The sequence below is a fragment of the Podarcis bocagei genome (genome assembly GCF_964188305.1).
Source record: "Podarcis bocagei genome assembly, chromosome: 16".
Classification (NCBI taxonomy): Eukaryota; Metazoa; Chordata; class Lepidosauria; order Squamata; family Lacertidae; genus Podarcis; species Podarcis bocagei.
Window position 1 is genome coordinate 1,388,148 of NC_138142.1, and position 21,976 is coordinate 1,410,123.

At 48.5% G+C, this 21,976-nt stretch overlaps 1 protein-coding gene and 1 long non-coding RNA gene across 2 annotated transcripts in view; one reads left to right on the top strand and one right to left on the bottom strand.

Moving 5' to 3' along the window:
* LOC308576209 overlaps window positions 1-21,976 on the bottom strand; it is a 148,526-nt gene that overhangs the window by 84,110 nt on the left and 42,440 nt on the right. The gene's annotated exons all lie outside the window — the stretch shown is intronic.
* The window catches only part of MN1 (MN1 proto-oncogene, transcriptional regulator), a 39,639-nt gene continuing 26,030 nt past the window's right edge, over window positions 8,368-21,976 (top strand). The window contains exon 1 of the mRNA XM_081175329.1: window positions 8,368-11,989. Coding sequence (XP_081031455.1) covers window positions 8,653-11,989 — 3,337 coding nt within the window. The 5' untranslated portion in view covers window positions 8,368-8,652. The remainder of the gene's footprint in view (window positions 11,990-21,976) is intronic.

The window sequence follows — 21,976 nt, forward strand, 5'->3', positions numbered from 1 at the left end:
TCCCAATTTGTGGCTGTGAGGTGATGTGTTGTAATTCAGCCCAGATTTGCTCTTTGTTTTTTAAAGGTATGAGGTGAAGCCATGATGTTCGAAGCAGAACTGGTGATATCAGGCATTTAAGTGATTACAGTGTTTATCTTTTTGTCTATTATTTACAAAAATCAGACTTAAAAGTCTACTCAAAGTTTAAGCACATAGAAATTCATATAATCAAGTAGAATTAGCCTTGACCAATGACTGGCCATTTTTACTCATAAATAAGAGAGCGGTTGATTGTTCCGCGAATGACCAGATAAAATGACCAATAATGATAGCCCTTTCCTGTACATAAAGGAAGGTGAATACTGTACTTGAATTACTGAGTTTCTCTTTTTTGTGTTTTAAAATCTAACTCTACTTTTAAAATCTACCCCTTACCTTTCCCTTCCTTATTCAAATTGAGCCAAAAGATGCAACATTTTCAATGGTATAAAAGGTTTCTGAGACATGAACTCTGCACATGCACAGAGGCTAGATCAGCTTAAAAGAGAGAGAGAGAGAGAGAAGGTTTGGAGAGCAGTGTGCTGCAGGGAGAAACCTTTCCAAATTTCCTTATGTAAAACGTGGAACCATTGAGGGAAATCATCCTTAATGTGTTTTGCTCCAAGGGCTACTTAAGACAAGAGTTAAGTACTGGACATGCCAAATCTTTTTCACAGGTAAATTTCAAAGCACTCCCACTGTGAGTTCCTCTCTTGAGTAGTTTCTCCCCCTCCCATTGGGATTTAAATTTTATAACAGTTTTTTTGTGTGTATATGCCTATACATTGCCTATACATTTAGGAACAGCATTTCCTGACAGACCTCTCACAAGAAATAATTTTCCTTTTTAACAGAGTGTCCTTTCTTTTCTCCCACAGCACAAATGATAATGAGGGGATGCAAACAGTGATTTAAATACTCTATAAAAAGTAATTGCATTTGTATTTCTTTTCTTCCTTCTTCCCTTAAAGCCAAACAGCAACTTTCTTTCTGTTCTGTGAAACAAGTCTGAATCCCCGCTGTATTAGTGACCTCTATCTCTTTGTGCCTTTGACATTTTTTTAAGTTACAAATAATCTGTTTTCATTTATTTAATCAGTTTCTCCATGATGTCTATGAAGTTAATCGAAGCACAACCAAACATTGTTTGTGGAATGGTACTTGTTTACCTTTGGCCTGAGCATTTCTTACTAATTCTGTCATTTTGGCTAGTGCAAGGTACCTGCACAACTTTAAATTGCCATTCATTTTTATTGGTATTAACTCATTTCCCAGTATTCCGCTATTAACATTACAGCTGATGTCACATCAAGAAACACCTTTATTTTCATTTGGGATGTTAGAATGCCAAAACAGATTACTTCAGGTTACTTATTAATTGTGTGTCTTAGCATTTATTTATTTTTGGTTCCTCATAGCTCATTTTGTGTGTTTGTGTTTTACTTTGGGGGACATGTTCATCACATGTTGAAAGTCAGTCTCATGAAGTTCTTTTATTGGATAGCACATGGTGAATTTTAAGTTTTCCCCATTGTTTTTCCATATTTTTTTTTCAGTCCAGTAGTAATATGTGTGGTTTTGATAATATCTTTGTACTATTTAATAATAGTTATTTTCTGAATCTGATGTCTTTGTGTCAAGTCCATTTTCATCTAACTGGTAATCTAATTTTTTGCTTTCTTTTTATTTTTAACCTTTGTATTTTTTACAGTTCTCTTTCTATACATGTGGAGTAATTTTTTATTTTATAATATGAAAAGAACAACAACAACAAAAATTAAGTGAAGGAAAGCAAACAAACTTAGCAGATAATAACAGTAATTATATGGAAATGTGATAATGAATAAAATGTTTAATCCACTAAGATTGTTATTATTTGCAGCTTCCCATGGAAACTGGAGGACATCCTTTTTGCCTTTTGCCCCTTTCTTGTGTAACTGTGTTTTTAAGTCGCCCCAAAACCCTGCCCCTTACAGGATATCACTTCTACAGATGTGCAATGATGAAAAGCAGCAACAACCCCTCAACTCAGTCAACCCATCACAAGACCAGCAACAACAGAGTTTTCAAAGTGCCCACAGCTATCTCTTTCAAAGGATATAGACTGCCGGGGGGGGGGGAGTGGACCTGACAAAGGGGGGAGGAGTTGAATTGCAAGGACATTTTCCCACTTTTGAACCTCAAGCCTCTGCTCCAGGATTCAAAAGATACATACGTAAAAGATCACAATTGTGTCAAGATATGCAACAGATATTTAATTATTTTGTTTTGTATTATGTGTTATTATGTAAGAATGTTGAAATGTGTCTGACAGTGTGATTTCCACAATGGGGGGCAATTTATTGTGTGTAACTGTTTTTATGTTTAATGTCTTATTGCTTACACACCAATGGAGAATTCTCATGCATTTTATACTTTCTAATAGCTCACACTATTGTGTAGTCCAATGTTTAGATCAATTTATAACCACATTGTTCCACCTGGCACTCTGCCAACTTTCCCTATCCATTTTAATATGTGTTAAACCTCGTTTTGCCAATGACAAACTTCTGGATCCATAAAACACCAGGTACATGAAGGTGGATATGCTTTGGTTTAGGAGGAATGATCCCTTATAGAGTTAAATTGACTTATTTGGACAAAGTGCCCTTTTTAAGAATGGTTTTCTTTTAACAGATTGGTTTGAAAAGTTGAGAACCATGGGCACATAAATTCAAATTGGACCCAGTTTGAATTGGGCAAGTGTATCCAGGCTGCAATTAGCTTTTTGGTCCTTAAAGTGCAAGTGAGCAACTTCCCAGGACTACAAGACCAGAGCCTGTAATAATAATAAGAAATCCCATGGCTTTTGGCCAAGGCAAAGACATTTCTCTCAGGACGTGTCCGAAACCTGTGCCAGCTGTGGTGGGTGCCAGGCTACATGATAAATATGAAAGCCCTAAGTGGATTCACCAGGGATTGCCACTACTGCGACACCATGCCGATGTGAGACCACAGAAGAGCTGCCTTGACACCTGAGAACACACAAATGGCGGGGGGGGGGGAGCAAACTGCACTTTGCAGTCATTAGTGGACCTTCCTGCCTAAATGTAAAGCATAGATCACTATTGAGAAAATATTTCTTCCAAGGTGCTAGAATACCACAAGTAACTGAGCAACAAAATATTAATTTACGTGATATCCTATGCCTAACTATGTGCACTGTTACACCATTATATTTCTGTGCAAATATCCTTAAAGCAGCATGATATCTAAGTCCCTTTCAGGTTTGCATAAAGCCACACATCCCATTCACCGAGATTTAGGGTGCGGAGAAAAGATTTGCAAGTTCTTACAGAACTTTAATGCAAATCTATCTCCGAATGGGGGACTGTTACGGAAGGGGGGGGCATGTCTTCTTCACTACAATATATTTGCTCAATTTCTCTAGGACTCCATCACCCCTCCCCTGTCCTCCATAATCTCTCAAGTAATCCAGTCACAATCACTCTGCCAAACCCTTCCTCCAGGCGATGCCAGGTGACAGACTATGCAAACATGGACCATTGCCTTCTCAGGATGTGCTTATCTGCGCATATCTCCAGCTCTCTGCATATTCACCCCTCCCTCCTCCATATGTTAATCTGTGTAACCCAACCTCTTCTTAATGTATTCATGATGTAACTGGGATGTATTTTGCACTGTATTCTGGGATATGGAGGGAAATTTCAAAAGTTCATGTCACCCCTTTCTCTGGGTTCAATCTCGCCTTGAACCTGTTGCGCAATAAACTTGGACCTTCTGCCGTTTGCTCCTGTGTCCGGCTGAGCTCATTTTCTTCCGCAGGGACCCACGGACTTAGTCTGATGAGCTGGGTGGCAGAGTAACCCCGCACCCAGATTTTAGCCGTAACAGGGCTCTTGGATACCCCATAAGGGAAAAGGGCATATTTTTATTTACAACAGTGACCGTTCCTCAAAATGTTCAGGAGAGCCCTGGGGGGGCATCCTTTCATTAACTTGCGGCCCATATCTTCCTGCATTCTCTCTCTCTCTCTCTGAGGAACATTCAAGGGAGCTGGCAGCTATAACTTGCAGCTCATTATCTTCCCGAAATAAAATACTGGGAAGAAAAGTGGGAAAACCCTTTTGCACAACTGCTTACTGTATCTTCTTAAAATCTTTTCTCCCCCTCCCACAAACAAAAATCCTCCCCAGCTTCAGTAACTAACAGTTCCTCAGTTTTACACAGAGGGCTTGAGAAATGCAAGAAAATAGTAAACTAGCTTGAGGGTGTGTGTGTTCTCTATAAGGAGGGATTTAAAAACAAGCCTGAATGTTTCTCTTCTACCCCCAACACCCCTCCCCCTGCAGGCAGCCCCCTCCTCCTTAATGGTCACCCAGCTTTGTGGAGACAGGGAGAATGTTGTAAGGAAGGACCACGTCTGCCTGTGTGTCTTGTGCTGTGTCTTGCGCTTTCCTTCCCCACAGTAACAAAATATGTCTGCTTCTGATCTTCATCTTGTTTTGCTCGCTCCACCCCCCACCCATGTGCACACTAATTTTGGGAAAGGCAGGCTGGGGCTGCCATGTGGAGTGTGTCAGCTCAGCCCTGTAAAGCAGTGGTGTTGCTTGGGATCCCATCAACACATGCACTTCCACTTATACACGCGTCAAAAAGGGTGGAATGGGGTGGGGTGGGGGCAGTAGAGGGAAATTCCTGTAACGGAACCCCAGGGTAAGTGGCTCCCACAGGGGAGCCGCAGAAAGAAGGAGGTTGGTCAAGGGAGCCATGGACTCAGAAAGGCTGAAAACCTCTGCCTCAGAAATTGTAGGTACTGTAGCTTACTCCTCACAGTTACAGTTCCCTACAAATGACAGTGTGCAGAACTCTTTTTTTGGCGGTGTGTGTGTCTGTGTGCTTTTTAGGGTAGTGTGTGTCCACAGCCTGAGTGAGGAAAGCTTTGGAGCACATTTTATGTAGGGAAAACGAAAAGGGATTGTGCTGCTTTAGCTTGCATGAAAAAAGTGCTAGGAGACAGCACAGAGGAAAGAGAGAGGACCACTGAGAGGAGGAGGACACAGAGAAGAAGCAGGTACACATTTCAGCCAAGGTGTTTCCTGCATGTTTCTTTGGGAGCTGTCTGGTATACAAATGTGTCCATACCGCATTGTTCCGCCAACAGGCTTGGTGACTAGTATGGAGTGCAAGACAGCTGCGCAGTCTCTGGAGGTGACTACCTCTTATCACCTCTTAAAACTTTACACAGATCTTTATTTGAATGCTTCTTGGTCATTTCCCTTCCTCCCTGCAATCAATTGAACTCATCTGGTAGGGCAGTGAACAAATGTTAATCTCACCTTTCTATAAAATCCAAGTGTCTTCTGAAATGTTTTTTGGGGGGTGGGGGGCTGAGGTTACAAATGGCTGTCTTCACATTTACAGCAGCCACCTCTGGAATCAGTGCTAGATGTTAAAGGTGTGGTAGCGGAAGAGGAAACTGTATTCCTGTATGTGAGGAACGGCATCCTGGAGAGTCTCCTCCTGGGCTAGAGCTGGGTGCCCAATTCACTTTGGTATGTAACCGGTCTCCTGATACAGTGCTGCTGGCTTCTGCTTCACGGGCGGCCCACTGGGAGGCTGGGTGAACAGACTGGAACTGCCTTGGTCGCGCTGGTCGATGATCTCCAGCGAGCTAGGGACAAAGGTGAGAGCTGTTTCCTAGTTCTGCTGGATCTCTCAGCGGCCTTTGATACAATCGACCATAACGTCCTTCTGGACCGTCTAGAGGGGCTGGGAGCTGGGGGCACTGTTATACAGTGGTTTCGCTCCTTCCTCCTGGGCCGTGTTCAGAAAGTGGTGGTGGGGGATGAGTGTTCAGACCCCTGGGCCCTCACTTGTGGGGTGCCTCAGGGTTCCGTCCTCTCCCCCATGCTTTTTAACATCTACATGAAGCCGCTGGGAGAGATCATCAGGGGGTTTGGGCTGGGTGTCCATCAATATGCGGATGATACCCAGCTCTACCTCTCTTTCAAATCAGAACTAGTGAAGGGGGTGAAGGTCCTGTGTGAGTGTCTGGAGGCAGTTGGAGGATAGATAGCAGCTAACGGACTGAAGTTGAATCCTGACAAGACAGAAGTACTGATTTGAGGGACAGGGGGTGGGCGGGGGATTCCCTGGTCCTGAATGAGGGTAACTGTGCCCCTGAAGGACCAGGTGCGCAGCCTGGGAGTCATTTTGGACTCACAGCTGTCCATGGAGGTATCCAATGCAGCTGTCTACCAACTCCACCTGGTACGCAGGCTGAGACCCTACCTGTCCGCAGACTGTCTCGCCAGAGTGGTGCATGCTCTAGTTATCTCCCGCTTGGACTACTGCAATGCGCTCTACGTGGGGCTACCTTTGAAGGTGACTCGGAAACTGCAGTTAATCCAGAATGCGGCAGCTAGACTGGTGACTGGGGGCGGCCGCCGAGACCATATAACACCGGTCTTGAAAGACCTACATTGGCTCCCAGTACGTTTCCGAGCACAATTCAAAGTGCTGGTGTTGACCTTTAAAGCCCTAAACGGCCTCGGCCCAGTATACCTGAAGGAGCGTCTCCACCCCCATCGTTCTGCCCGGACGCCGAGGTCCAGCGCTGAGGGCCTTCTGGCAGTTCCCTCATTGTGAGAAGCAAAGCTACAGGGAACCACGCAGAGGGCCTTCTCGGTAGTGGCGCCTGCCCTGTGGAACACCCTCCCATCAGATGTCAAAGCGATAAATAACTACCTGACATTCAGAAGACATCTTAAGGCAGCCCTGTTCAGGGAAGTTTTTAATCTGTGATATTTTAGTTTATTTTTGGTTTCTATGGAAGCCGCCCAGAGTGGCTGGGGAAACCCAGCCAGATGGGCGGGGTACAAATAATAAATTGTTGTTGTGGTTGTGGTTGTGGTTGTTGTTGTTGTTGTTATCCCCAAGCCCCAGTCAAGGGGAAAGAGATACTACTCAGAATGATATTTGAAATGGAGAGACGGCACAGTCTTTTGAGAAGCAATGACTTCCAAGAATGGTTTGACCAAACAAAACAAAAAGAAGAGGCAAATAAAGAGTCAATCAGTTCCTTTTGGAAAACCGTTATAAGGACATGCAATGAAATTCAACCAAGGGGAAGCGAGGAAGTCACTTAACAATGTGAACAAGTGTAATTTTCAATAAGGCTATTATTTATGTTTGTTTGTCTTATGTGTTTGTTTGTTTGTTTATAATGTTGTGAAAACATTATAACATTGGCACTGACTTGGCTTCCAAGGTACGGCTTTGGAAAGAGAGCGTGTGCAGAGCGCCTAACTTACACGCGCCGGCGCACGTACAGAGGGCGGAGAAAGCCTCGGCGGGGTTCGCCAGAGCGCCCTCGGGCGGGCGAGAGGAGGCGGCGCGCCGCCGGCTCGAGAGGGGAGCGGAGCCAGGCAGGGTGGGCTCGGACCCGGAGCCCGGCGGGGGCGACCGGCGAGCTGCTGCAGGAGCCCCTCCCGTTGCTGCCGCTCTCTCCAGCGCCCGTCACTTGCTAAGTAATCATTTCCCTGTCCAATTCCATTCCTTTTCTAGTTCTGAAATCTCGAAGCCATCAGCAAGGAGGATAGTTCACATGAAAACTAATTACACAAAATCAATATTTAATCACAGCCCAGCATCCTGATCCTGCAGAAAAATCCTTTAAAAACTCTCCTGCCATATACAAAGACTTCTTCGGGGCCGCTTCTTTATAGATCTCCTGGGGGAGGCGGGGGGAGCGCCTGCGGTGCACTGGAAGGGCGGGGAGGCGCCCCCTTCTTCCCGGGGGCCCCGAAGCAGCAGGCCGCGCGCTGGTCTCTGCTGGGGGGGGGGGGCGCGCGTAAGCAAGTTGCTTGCTCGGGGCTCCGGCGCGGGAGAGAAATCTGTGCTGGGCGGGTGGAGTCCAGCCCCCGCGGAGGTCAGCGGGCGAGGCGCGCTCGCACCCAGGCGACGGGGATAAATATTTCAGAAAGAGCCGCGCGGCTATTAAATGACACCCGATTGATTCGGGGCTGCCGCCCCTTCGCCCCCCGCCGGCCCACTAATTGCTCTCTTAAGGAGGCGCCGCTGGGGCGCAGCCCGGCCGCCAAGCCCGCCGGCAGCAGGCGCTGGAGATACTCGGCGGCGGCGGCGGCTCCCTTTGGCGGGGGGGGCGACGCCGTGCGAGCGCGCGGCCGGAGAGCCACCTTAAGGGGGAGCCCCGCCCCGCCGGGCGCTCATTGGCGCAGCCCGGATGGCTGGACGCGGCTGCTGAAATGCAAAACTTGTTGCTGTTTCTTGGGCGCGGGCGGAGAGCGAGCGAGCGAGCGAGCGCAAAAGAGGCAGGCGGGCGGGCGCCTGGCAGCGGCAAGGCGACGAGGACGACGAGCCCGCCCGGCTCAGCCTCCGCGGGCCATGAGGCGGAGCGCGCCTCCCGGCCAGCCCAGTCCGTGAGCTCCGGCGCCGGGCAGCAACTTTCCCGCAAGATGTGAGCCGGGCGCGCGGGGCGTCCTCCCTCCTCGCGCGCGTCGCTGCAGCAGCAGCAGCACCGGCTCCGGCTGGCTGGCCGGCCGCCCGTCATGGCCCCCCAGTGACGGACCGACCCGGCCGGCCAGGGACCGAGGCAGCAGCGGCGGGATGTTCGGGCTGGAGCAGTTCGAGCCGCAGGGCAGCGGGCGGAGCGGCGAGCGCGGTGGGGGCTTCGGGCCGGGCATGGGCTCGCACTTCAAGCCGCCCCCCTTCCACGGCGGGACCCCCGGAGGCGAGACGGGGACCCTGGGCGCCCTGAGCGAGCCCGCCTCGGCCATGCTGGCCATGAACTTGAACTTGCCCGGGGAGGCGTACGGTTTCCACGCCTCCCGCGGGGGCCACGCGGACCTGCAGCAGACCCAGCCGGTGCACGGCTTCTTCGGCGGCCAGCAGCCTTCGCACGGCGCCCACCAGCCGCCGCCGCCGTCGCACTTCGGAAGCGGCGGCTTCGGGGCCGAGCCCAGCGCCTCCTGCCTTCACGGGGGCCGGCTCCTCAGCTACCCAGGCGGCCAGCAAAGCTTCGCTGCCGACGGCTACGAGCAGCATCTGGCGGAGGGCCAGGCAGGCGCGGACGGCTTCGGGCAGCAGAGGGCAGGGCCCCTCCAGGACTTCCAGCCGCCTCAGCAGCACCACAACCCCGGCGTGCCGGCGCCCTGCCTGCCGCTGGATCAGTCGCCCAACCGCGCGGCCTCCTTCCACGGCCTGCCAGGAGCCGCCACCTCGGAGCCGCACGGCCTCGACTCGCAGAGGCGCCTCCCCAGCCAAGCAGCGGCCGCCGTGGAGTCCCTGGAGTACAGTTACCCGAGCGGCGAGAGTCATTTCGACCTGCCCGTCTTCTCGCCGTCGGAGGCCGACGGGCAGCTGCCCCACTACGGGGCCAGCAGGCAGCAAGTGCCGCCCGGCGGAGGGAACTTCCCCGGGCCCTCCTCGGCCTTGCCCCGAGGGCCCGGCGGCCTCGGCAAGGTGCACCCCCAGCAGCAGCAGCAGCAGCACGGCGGCGGCGTGTTTTTCGAGAGATTTGGGGGCGCTCGCAAGATGTCGGTGGGCCTGGAGCCGAGCCTGGGCGCAGGCAGGCACCCTTTAATGCAGCAGCCCCCGCCGCCGGGGGCCCTGCTGGCCAGACAGAACTCGTGCCCGCCGGCGCTGCCCCGGCAGCAGCCGTGCCCCGAGGGCAACGCGGCCAACCCCGGCCTTCAGGACGGCGGCCCCCTCCTGCAAGGCCAGCACGCGCAGTTCGAGTACCCCATCCACCGGCTGGAGAACAGGAGCCTGCAGCATCCTTACGGGCCGGGCGAGCCGGTCTTCAGCGTTCACCACCACCCGCCGGCTCAGCAGCCTCCCAGCCAGCGGCTGCAACACTTCGACGCCCCCCCCTACATGAACGCGGCCAAGCGGCCCCGCTTCGACTCCTGGAGCGGCGGCGGCGGCAGCGGCGCGGGCATGCATAGCGCCAGCCTGGACAGCCACCTCTCGCCCTCGGCCGCCTACCCGGGTCTGCCGGGAGACTTCACGCCGCCCGGGCCCGAGAGCTTCCCGCCGCCGGGCGCCGACCACCAGGCGGCTCTCCAGCAGCAGCAGCAGCGCCAGAACGCCGCCCTGATGATCAAGCAGATGGCGGCCTCTCGCAGCCAGCAGCAGCAGCAGCAGCGCCTCCGCCAGCCCAGCCTGCAGCAGCTGAGCCACCACCACGCGGGCCACCACCACCACCACGCGGGCCACCACCACGGCGAGCCCGCCTTCGAGGCGCAGGAGGGCGCCTGGTTCCCGGCGCCGCATCCTCCCTCGGCGGCGCCGGGCGCAGGGGACTTGCTCTTCCGGCCAGGCGTGGGCGGCATGCCGGGCTTGCAGGAGCCGCCGCCGCCGCTGCGGATTCCGTCGGGGGGCGAAGGACACGTGCCCTCGCCGGGCAGCCTGCACGGCCAGTTCGGCCTGAGCCCGCCCTCGGAGCGCAGCAGGCCGGGCCCGCCGGACTTCGCGGCCCAGCAGGGCTTCCCCTTCGGCGCCTCCAGCCGCCAGGCCACCCCGCACAGCGCCTCGCCCGCCTCCTACGGGCCCCCGACGGACTTCCAGCCCTCTGGGCCGCCGCCGCCGCCGCCCCGGCCGCCGCAGTCCAGCAGCAAGCTGGGCGCGCTGTCTCTCGGCTCCTTCTCGAAAGGAAGCGTGGCGGGCGGGGTGGCGGGGCCTCCCGGCGGCGGCGGCGGCGGGGCCCCGGGCCCCAAGGAGAGCAGCGGCCTCTTCGGGCAGAGCTGCCTGGCGGCCCTCTCGACGGCGTGCCAGAACATGATCGCCAGCCTGGGCGCGCCCAACCTCAACGTCACCTTCGGCAAGAAGGGCGCTCCGGCCGCGGGGAGCGGAGGCGTCGGGGCGGGGAGCGAAGGCCCCAAGCGGAGCAAGCTCGGCCCGGCCGAGCCTCCCGAGCCGGGCAGCGGCGGACCTCAGCCGCCCGCGCCGGCCCCGCCGGCCCCGGGCGAGAGCGGCCTGTCCCCCAATTACTCGCCCGGCCCGGGCCCCGACGCCAAGGCAGGAGGCGGGCGCGGTCGGGGGCGCAGGAAACGGGACAGCGGGCACGTCAGCCCGGCCGCCGGAGGGGGCGGCGGCAGCAGCTTCTTTGACAAGTACGGCCCCACGGCCGGGGTGGAAGGCGGGAGTCCCGGGCAGGGGGCAGAAAGAGGGGGCGGCACTCCGCATCTCCACGAGCCCCACAAGGCGCTGAGTTCGCCCCCGTCGGCTTGGGCCAAGGGAGGCGGCGGCGGCGGCGACCTCCTCCTGCCTCCGCCGCCTCTTTCCGAGCAGCCCGAGCTGCTGCCTTCCCTGGAGAAGGCGGACTCCTGCTCGCCCCGCGGCGCAGGCGACTTCCCCGACGAGGCCGGCAACGAGGACGAGGTGTCGTCGAGTTCCGACAACCAGCTGGCCAAGGGCTGCCCGGCGGGGCGCAGCCCGGTGCAGCCCCGTCCGGGGGACCACGCACTACTGAACGGACAGAAGGCCTCCCTGGCCCAGCTCAGCCTCCACGGCGGCGCAGGCAGCAACTCTACCTCCAGCCCCGACAGCTACGGCGGCGGCCCCCCCGCCGGCGCCCCGGTGCAGGACGAGATCCACCCGCTGGAGATCCTGCAGGCGCAGATCCAGCTGCAGCGGCAGCAGTTCAGCATCTCCGAGGACCAGCCGCTGGGCCTCAAGAGCGCCAAGAAGCCCCCCGACGGCCCCGCCGGAGCCGCAGGCGGCGGCAGCCAGAGCGGCGACAGCGCCGAGCTGAGCAGCTGCTGCGCCGCCGTCGAGAGCGGCAAGGGCGCCATGAGCACCATCGACCTGGACTCGCTGATGGCCGAGCACTCGGCCGCCTGGTACCTGCCCAGCGACAAGGCCCTCCTGGAGGGGCAGGACGACGACGACAAGGCCCTGGCGCCCTGGGAGAAGGCCAAGCCGCCCAACCCCAGCAAAGAAGGTACGGGGCGCGCGGAGGTGGGGGGGGGGGCTTCTGGGGCGCCCCTACCAGGCAGATGCTGTGCAGAAAGGGGGCGGCAGGAACCCCCTTGCAAGGCTAGGCCAGCACAACCCGAAGGCAGGAGGGAAGTGGACTCCAGCCCCTTGGCGGCCGTGGCCTTCCTGGGTCCCGGGCAGGTGGAGGAGGAAGCAGGCTGCGGGAGGATCAGCCGCAAAAACCTGCGCCAACTAATGTCGGCCCCGTTCCCTCCGAGCCCCCCCCCCCCCGCATGCCCTTCTTTGTGCTTGAGAAATGGGGGAGGAGCGGCAGAAGGCCGAGCTAGTATTTTTGTGTCTCTGCCGCACTGCCTGTGTGATGTGCAGGGTAAGTTTCCAACAATGGGATGTATGTTCTTGCCAGGATAGCTGCTTTAGGAAAAGCCAGCTTCTTGGAGGCTCATGTGTGAATGATCCCTTTGAGGTGTCCCACATGTGCCCTTTGCTGTGCTGGGGTTTTGCTCCCTCCGCCCCTGCAGAATTATCAAAAGGTACTCATGGCGACCTCACGTAGAGCAGGCTCTTCCAGCATATTTTCCTGACTCTTTCAAATAAGCGCAGTGCCTTGCATACACAAATGCACTTCAGTAGCATTTAAGTAAGAGAGGAAGGGAACTGTGTGCCTGGTTAAATTTCTTCATTCATCTTAGGAATCTCTGGATTTCTTCTTGTTCCTAAGGTGCATTTGATTTATTCCAATTCAGGTGTTGCGTTGAAGTAATTAAATATAGTAATAAATAAAAAGGTTAGAGGAGCAGACATTGCTTAGTTTTTCATTTTTAGGTCAGACTTAAAATGTGTTGAGGGCTAAAGCTAGGCAGTTGCAGTGCTCTTCTTCATTTGGTGGAACTCTCGGTTAGTGAGTGGAAAGGCAGGGCAGCAGGACCTGGTGAACGTGGCCAGGCACTTCTTCATTCGCTCATTGGTATGTGGAATTCAGTAGATGGGTAGGATCCCTGTGAAACATGATAAGGAGCTGACTACTGGGGAATACTAGCCATCGGTCTTCCTTTTTGTGGTTGTTTTTCCAGCATCTGCTCAGACAAAGTTTTTGTTTTGCTTTGTTTTGAGCCTTGTGTTTTTAGGGTATGTGGAAAGGTTTCTAGGAGGCTGTTTGAGAAACTCCCCGCTCCGCTGGCTTTCATGTCTTTGGCTTTGTCGAATCTGAATGCTGCCTTTGCTGTTTGTGTCTTTGTTCCCTGGCAATGCCAGTGGCAGGGAGCTTCTTTTTCTGAGGCAGAGAGTGCTTAGCATGCGCGGCAGATGCCGGGAAGCCCATCAGCATTCTTCAGGCTTCATCCAGGCAAGGACATAAATTGGTTTGTTTGGGGGGCTGCCTTTTCCATTTTTAAATGGAGTTTCACACAGCATCCTTCCTGGCTCCTTCTTTTATTGTTTCTTGTACACAACATCTAGATCTGACTGGATCAATAGCTAGTTAGCACAAATCACAGCTCCCGTCACCTCTACCTTGCCAGACGCACACCTAAGTGCAGACATGCACACACTTGTTCCCTATAAGTACAATCGGATTGGAAAGGAGAGAAATAACTTGACCATCTTAATTTGTTTCTAAGAAACACACAGGTGAAAAACTTCTGAGCTCTGCTTTGCTTCATATCAGTGATGTTTTGAGGTCACACATTGGCCACAATCCAGCAAAAGATTTAGGCGGGTTTAAGCCTGATATTTGCATGATTTTCATTTCCAATGATTCCTGCCATTGTTATGCGATTTATAACAACTTTAAAGGCAGCAGCCCTTATTGTTCATACCATGCTAAAAAAAGGCACTGTCACTTAATCTGCCAGCTTTCTGAGCAGAAAGCTACCATTGTATTACTGGGTCTAAAGTTAAACGTAAGATACTGACCTAACTTTGCCAATGGTATGAGTAGAAAAACGTAGCCAATTTCTGAAAATTTGTCCTTAAGAAGGCTAACAGAGGTATGTAGAGAATTACAGTAGGTGTTCTTGCCAAAGGTTACCAAATATTTCAGGATTTATGCATCTGAACAAATGAACCATCTACAGGAGGAATAGGGGCACTCTTTACATCTTTTTTTTAAAAAAATCTGCCAAATATAATATATTTATTTTGGTCCAAAGACCCACAAAAACATTTTCAAAAGCAAAATAAAACAGAAAATCAGAAAAAGGATTCCGAGGCGGTCACTCTGCTTTATCCAGAGCATGTAGGTTTCTATTTCTTATTACTTCCGAGAGGACAAATATATATTAGAAGTCAACCAGGACCTTTAAAACAGAGCCTATTCACACTTTGCTGCTGCATCATTTTTTAAAAAAATGATACATAAAATGAAACAAAGCTAAACATTTATTTTGAAGTGTTCATGCAGTGCAGTGCTGCTATTCTGTGAGTTTGTGAGTGAAGAATAATGGGATTGGAAGCTACTGGACTTTGGAAGTTCGGCTGTGCCTTGTTCCTGAGGATTTCTTGGAAACACTTGGTCATTAAGAACTTCAGACATAAGCATCTTCCTTTTTTCCAAGCTTAGCTGCAGTTTAACATCGACTGCAGTGTAAGAATTCATCCCCACCCCCCCTCTCTCTCTGTGCCTGTCATCTATCCCATAGCTATTCTAATTATAGCAGTTAACAATCTGTGAAGACCTTTTCTTACTGGAGAAATGCGCTGTTGAAATCAACTACCATATCTCATTTTTGTTTATTTTATTTGTATAGATGTGTTTTTAGGTTTCTATTGGTTTTGTTATAACTGGCTTTAATGTTTATGCTCTTTATGTAAGTAGTTTTGGGTCAGTTTTGTGAGAAAAGTGCTTAGTAAATATAAATAATGTTATATATCTGAAGGCAGCCCTGTTCAGGGAAGTTTTTAATATTTAATGCTGTACTGTTTTTAACACTTGATTGGGAGCCGCCCAGAGTGGCTGGGGAAACTCAGCCTCATGGGCGGGGTATAAATAAATTATTATTATTATTATTATTATTATTATTATTATTATTATTATTATTATAGTTTAAAATTAGTTTGTGTAGATATAACACATGGATCTATATTTATGAATAACCTTGTTGAATTTGTGTATGTCAGAAATTTAATACAGATCTGATACAGGTTTAAAACTCTAGGAAGCCAAAATAAGCAAAACCCACACCTTTTTTTTAAAGACTGGACTAGAATCTTCCATAGTGACTCCTAGCAGCAAAGGATGACATTTCAGTAGCAAACATCTGATAGGGCCATTTACAGTTAAAACAAACTTGGAAAGGCAGTATCAGTTTATCTATCTGTCCTTTGCTCTGGAACAGTTCCACAAAACTCAATGGGAGTGTTTCTGAGATGAATGGAGTGAGGAGGTATTCTGGGTTACAGTCTCAGGGCTGTTTCCCATGTGGCAGCAGGGAGAATTCTGTATATTTTGCTCCTACTACTCACATTTAGAAAGTATCGTAGAGCTTTCTCTGCGGCTTTCACCGCATGGCGGTGTACACATTTTATTTCTAAGTGGAATTTATCTTTGAGTATAAAAATACCAGTATGGAGTGATGCTAGATTCTGTCTAGAAATAAGCTCCCCTGCATTCGGATCCTAGACACCTTCCTGAGAAGGAAGTTTCCTCTTATTTACTTTATTGCCAACTTAAATCAAGGTGACATTTTCCTTGTTTGGGTATATAGAGTCACGTTTGTTGCACACGCTATTTCTTTCATGAATAAGCAAGAAAAGTGCTACAAAGCCCATTCTTTCTGTTCAATTTCTTCTGTCCTCGATTTCTTCATTATAACTTCTTAAGTTCCATCTCAGTTGGACACACACCCCTGACGCCGTCCCATAGGAACAGGCAACCTTAAACAACTTAGGTGGCTGTCAGGCAAAATGTAAATAGATGTGGTTACGCTCTGCAGCCCTTGCATTTTTATTCACAGGCCTTTGCGGTGCATTTAGCTCCTGTTTGTTGGTCTGGAAGCATGTCATACCTCTCATAAACCTGTCCTTGTAACTAGCCAGCACATGGAGCAGACAGAACTCTGAACGGGACAAGCTGCTTAGCATGAAACGTTCATTTGTGCCCTGAATGATGGGCTGGATGAGTCTGTTGGGCCAAAGCTGTGGCCTCTTTCATCTCCTAGTGTAGTCTTGGGTAGTCTTTATTTTTAAAGTTTCTGATCTGCATGACGGAATAGCTTCGCTTGTTGAGACTTGTTTATAACTTGCAGAAAATTCCAAGCACCCTCAAAAAACAGTACCGTATTTAGGTTGAAATTGATTTACGACGTAAGAGCTATTATAAACAGGTAACCTGACTAAATACTGCCATTGTCATAAAACTGTGAATCCCAATTATTTGGTTTCAAAGCAGTATTTAAACTTATGTGAGGTATTTTAATAGTATTGACAATGTAGCTTCCATCACCAAGTTGTTACATGATACAGTCCATTGATATGAAATATGCATCATTAATAAATGATCCGGTTTAGTAGTGTGATTTATGATAAAAACTCGCCTGTGGAAAGAGATTAAGATAGTCATGTAGTTCGAGTTTCACATTTAACAAGCTTTAAAAAAAAATATTTGTGTATTTTTTTTTAAAAAAATGAAATAAACCAAACTTCTTTTACGTGATTTGATTTAATTCATTTGTTAGCCAGCATCATACTTTTGTCTCTCAACAGTGAAGTATTTCACAGGCATTTGATGGGGAAAATACTTCTGGTCAGTCTTTTCATTTGTCTTTCCTGTCTTCTGTTTTCTGCATTTCTGGACGCTTCTCAGGAGAAAATGTGCATAGTTTTATAAAACAGCTGGTGCTGAAGAATTGGGGCTGTAAGTATAGAACGGTTAAAACCTTTCTCCATGTTTATCTGTGAGAATAACTGGAGGTAGCTTACATCTGCTGACTGACATAAGCACAAATACCTTTGCATTGAGTTTAGCCCCCCCCCCCCATTTTTTTAAAAAACCTTAAATCTCAGTTTGTGGCACATTTGTGGTGCTACATGTAAACTGGAATTTTAATTTGCACGGCAAATTGGAGCGAGCAGGAGAATTTCCCCCGTGTTCTCAACATGCTGTGTGAAAGTATGTTCTGTTGCCTTGAATTGTTGGGCGTTAAATTTGAGTAGCATATTCCAGATTAACACAGGGAATGTGTTGCATAGTGAAATCAGGTTTAGGAGAAATGGTTTATGTTTAGAATTGAGTTTTTCTGAAATGTAAATACTAGGTGTCATTTAAATGTACTGATTTACTATTTACTTATACAGTACGATTTTGTAAGAATCTTACAATAAAAATGGTTTGCATGAACTGCAGAGGAGGAGGAGGATAATGAGGATGTGGGTAACGTTTTAATACAACCCAATGACACTTCTCCCGTACGTACAGAAGTATTCGTAGACATATAAATTTACACACTAATAATAATACAATTATTTCTACCCCACCTACCCAGCTGGGTCTCCCCAGCCACTCTGGGCTGCTTCCAACAGGTTAAAAATATATTAAAGGTACAAATACTGAGCAACCACTATCTTACTGGAGTGCAGCCTGTGTTTCCACATAACCCAAATCATTGGACATTTAGAATATCTTATGTGGGAAACTTGGCTTTCTTGCACCCTTTGTAGTGCTCCTCCTGTAGCTCATCTTAAAGCAGGAAAGCACTATTTGCCTAACGGTGTAAATGTGTGTTGACTATGACAATCTATAGTTTATTTTGGTGAGCAGGAGCAAGCCTTCCACTAGCCTTCTCTAGTTATTTTTGCACATTACAGGAATCTTTGGAAGAGTGTTAACTTAAAAAAAAATCCTGCTTAAAATTGGAAGGTGGGCAAAAGCTTCTTCAGTGATATTCTAAGAATATTTTTCTTTGATTAGCAATACATTTGGAACCTGACTTGCTTACCTGCTATTTATAGTCTGTATTTTAAAATTAAGTAGTAATTGGGGCACAGGCAGTTTAGAAATGTGATGTAATTATACTGCCTAATAAAGTTCTAGGCATTGGTCTATTGTTGTATTACGACCTCTAGTTTTCATTAAAAATGGGTGGACAACCTCAGTTGTTTTTAGTGGTGTAAAGCATGTGGGAGAAAAGGCCGTTGCAATATCCAGTTTGCGCATGAATGGGACAACTGGGATGAGGTGCTCCCTTCCGCTGGTCCCTCTCTCCCCCTCCGGCCCTTTCTGCTCCAATGTGGCAGTCACATTTCTTTCAGCACAACATTTCAAGATTAAGTGGCAGAGATCGTCAGATTCCTCTTAAATCTTGGGCTGTGTGAATTTTACTAGCTGGAGGGATAATCCATTAATTTTAACTAGCTGATTTTCTTAATGCTTCAAAGGGAGCAACTTAGATGATACTGCACTGCAAAAATTATTAGCCAAAAGCCTCTAATTGTTAGCTCCTTGGCTTTCAAATGATGGAAGTGATGTTTAGTTTTTATGCGGAACTGAGTCGCCTGGACCTCCTCAGTGGAATTTACTATGTGGAGGCGCCAGTTGGATGTTACAAGGGATTGTGTAAGTTAATGCTCAGAGTTTGATGCTGAGAAGGATTTGTTCCCTACATTTTCTTTTTAGAGCTTTTGGGTCTGTGTGGGTTCTAGAGGTCCTGTGTGGCTGGTGGGTGTGTATCTTGTGTTGATTTGGGAGCCTTTTAAACCTGTTTGTAGCCGGCAATAATTGCACCTAAGATAAATTTGCAATGTGGGTTCTCTCAGCTTTGTTTAGGGACTAATCTGTAGATTTATTGGTTTTTAATAAATAAATTATAACAACTTCCATTAGGTATTGGACTAACCTGAGATATTAAGTGCTGAAGACTTTTGCACAAAGAAGACTTTGTCTGAATAATTTATTTTTATGTGGGACCATTGTTTGTCTCAAAAAGCTGAGAACACTTCTTAAATAGCATCAAATGTTGCCGACATTGAGACCCTAATATTTTAACTGGTTGAGTATAGTTCCAATAGGTTGAAGATGTAGTGGTTAGAGTAATTATTGCTCAAGGAGAGCTCATACGCTGTTTTAGCTTGGTGTTTGTTTTTTTAATGTAAATAGCTTCTTTGTGCCTTGGACACATTAAGTTTTGCAAGAGTAGAAATTTTAAGGGTATCTTCCCACTAGAAATCCATTTAAAAACATAGCTTAAAAACACAGTAATCAGATTTATTTGGTATTGTGGCTTTTTTTAAATTAAAAAAATAAAATCCAGTTCAGCACAGAAAATTGCTCCTGCTCTGAGTGTCACAACGCTTTCCCCTCTCAAAGTGTAACAGTTCATTTGAGGTTATATGCAAAAGCAGCAAACCTCAAGGCTCTGGATCACTGCAGAGGATCTCACCAGAAGATCACTTTCATTCAGAACGTAGCTCTTCTGCGTTGCGCTCCTTGTGCTGGATTTGTGGCCCTTGTGTGGGATTCTCGGTAGCCCTTGAGCCCCAGTGCACAACATCAGAGCTCCAGACCTCACAGGGCCCAACTAGATGTGACATGATGGGATGTTTATTAAGTGATTTCCTGACCTCTTTTTCTTTGGCAGATGCAGTCACGTTGACCCCAATTTGGATTGGGGTCCACAGCAAGGGGCTTTTAAATCCTTTCCTTGCCTCAGTTTTCAAATTCCACCCCTTCCTAGAGTTGCTAGTAGCAGTGGAGGGGGATATATGCAGGCACAGATCTCTTGGCACCTGTTTCTTCTACTTGCCTCGGCTCAATTGCCTGAAAAGAGAGCTGTTGGGAAACTGATGCAAAATCTGGTTTTTCTTTTAAAAGAATGGGGATTTGATAATTGAAATGCTTTCTTGCACTCCAGTCAATGGCAAAGCATCTTTAGAAATTTCAGGCCAATTTTAGGTAAATTTTAATTGCTGAAGAAAAATGGCTTGGAGTAAAACGTCAACCAGCTACCTTTCTAAAAAATAATAATAATAAAAATCTTGTAACTGCTTCATCTAAGGCTAAGCAAACAAAAAATGGAGATATACCTTCGATTTGGGAGAATTTGTTGTCATTTAATGTTTAAATAAAAGATGGGGGTGGTGTCAGCCCCTTTGCTAATGTGAATATATTGAAAGGAACATGAACTATTAACACATGTAGAGGAGAACTAAATTACGTTTTGGAGTGCCTGAGGCTCTGGCGATTCTCCCCTCTCCATTTTTCCCAGTGTGTTCTATGATATGACCCCCCCCCCCCCCCGCCCCAATGCAATTTACATTTTCACACTGGAATGAAGAGGAGAACAGATAATCTCCTTCATCGCACAGAATCCGGAGCATGCGGTGGGCGGGTGGGGGGCAGAATGGCTACCTAGAGCCTCTTGACATGTTAGTCTTTAACATTTCTTTGTGACTTTAAAGATGACCCACAGCTCAGTTAAAGCAGCCTCCTTTTTTAATTTATTCTCTGGCACTTTTGACCTCCAGGGTTATATCGCAAGGCAGAGGACTGGGCTGTAAGCTGTTTAGGTCCCATAACAGTGATATCTGTGTTGAATTTTATGGACAAGGTGGCTCAAGAGAGATTGTTTTAGCCCAAGTCAGTCCCTCAGCCGCCCCGTGTATTTTCCCAGTGATCAGTCAGTCTTTTAACACCAACTAGTTGTTCTGCAGCTGATGTTGGCATTGTGAGGTGAACTGCAAATCAGAGAGAGATGCAATTATGCCCCAACAGGAAAGAGAGAGACTGTTGGGCACCAGAGCAATCTGCATACTTTTGGTATTGATGTTCACACCATGCAGTGCTTCAGACTGAAGCACTGCCCTGCCTCTACTTTGACAGTTGCAGATTGATCATGCCACCATGAAAGGCAGTTGAGTAAGTTTTCATGGGGTGACATTTCCCTCTTGGAGGTGCCATCCCATTTTTCTCCCTCTGTGTAAAAGAGAAAAGTGTACTAGACCAGCAATCTGAACCTAAGCAAGGGAGCGGGGAACAGAATCAGCTAGGCAATGTTTTGAACTCAGAATTCTGGTTGCAAAAATGGATCCAAAATGGACTCTTTCACTTTCTGGAGTAGCTGAAATGCAAAGTTCAAATTCCCAATATCTCCTTCAGACAGGTTCTCACTCCTTTATTTCTGAAACTAGCAATTCTTTGTTTGCTTGATCACAGCTAACGCACAGTTGTACGTATTGGTGATACGGTATGCTGGAAGTGTAAATAATGCAGAAGTGTAACAGCGGGTATCTAAACTGGGCAGTTCCAATTTACATTAACTGGTTCTTAGTGAAGATTTCTGTATGTGTGCTTGGGGAAGGCAGGGAGTTAGGCTATTTCCATCCAACTAAGACAAATATATAAGCCAGAGAATGGCTTTGAAAACGCTGGGAGCTCCATGACTCTCACTTCATGAAAGCAGCAGAGGGAATCTAATTACTGCTAGTCGCCAACTCTTGAATGCTGGCCTCATGTTTGATCAGTGAAAGAAAACCCAATCCATTACCCGCACTTCCCCATAGATGTGCTCCGTCTGACTGTTCTTTCAGATTCCAGCCACAGCCACTGAACCAGTGCTGCTTATGTCATAACTTTTCCAAACGGTGGAATTTCAGGAAATATGAGACATTCTGATATTCCATGCATGGGGTGGTGTGCCAGCAAGAATGGTAACTCATTCAACCCAAGTTTGATCATAGCTGTTCTGAAAAGGTGATGCTTGAAAACTCAAATATATGCCACTGTGCTCCTTCATTCTTTTCTTCCAGCCTGCCTTCAGTTCTGGCGGTGGGGGCAATATTTAATTCATTTCAGCTGTTTGCAGAATGAACAGCGTCGGGCCAGATTATGAGATGATGGCAGTTGGCATTTCTAAAGTTTGGAAATGAAGCTTTCTTGACCCACCCACCTTCACGCATATGCACTTTAGGGTTGCAACCGATATATCTAGATGAATTGTCTGAAGGATGCTTCTTTGCTTTTCTATCTCTATTTATTTATTTTATCTATCTATCTATCATCTAT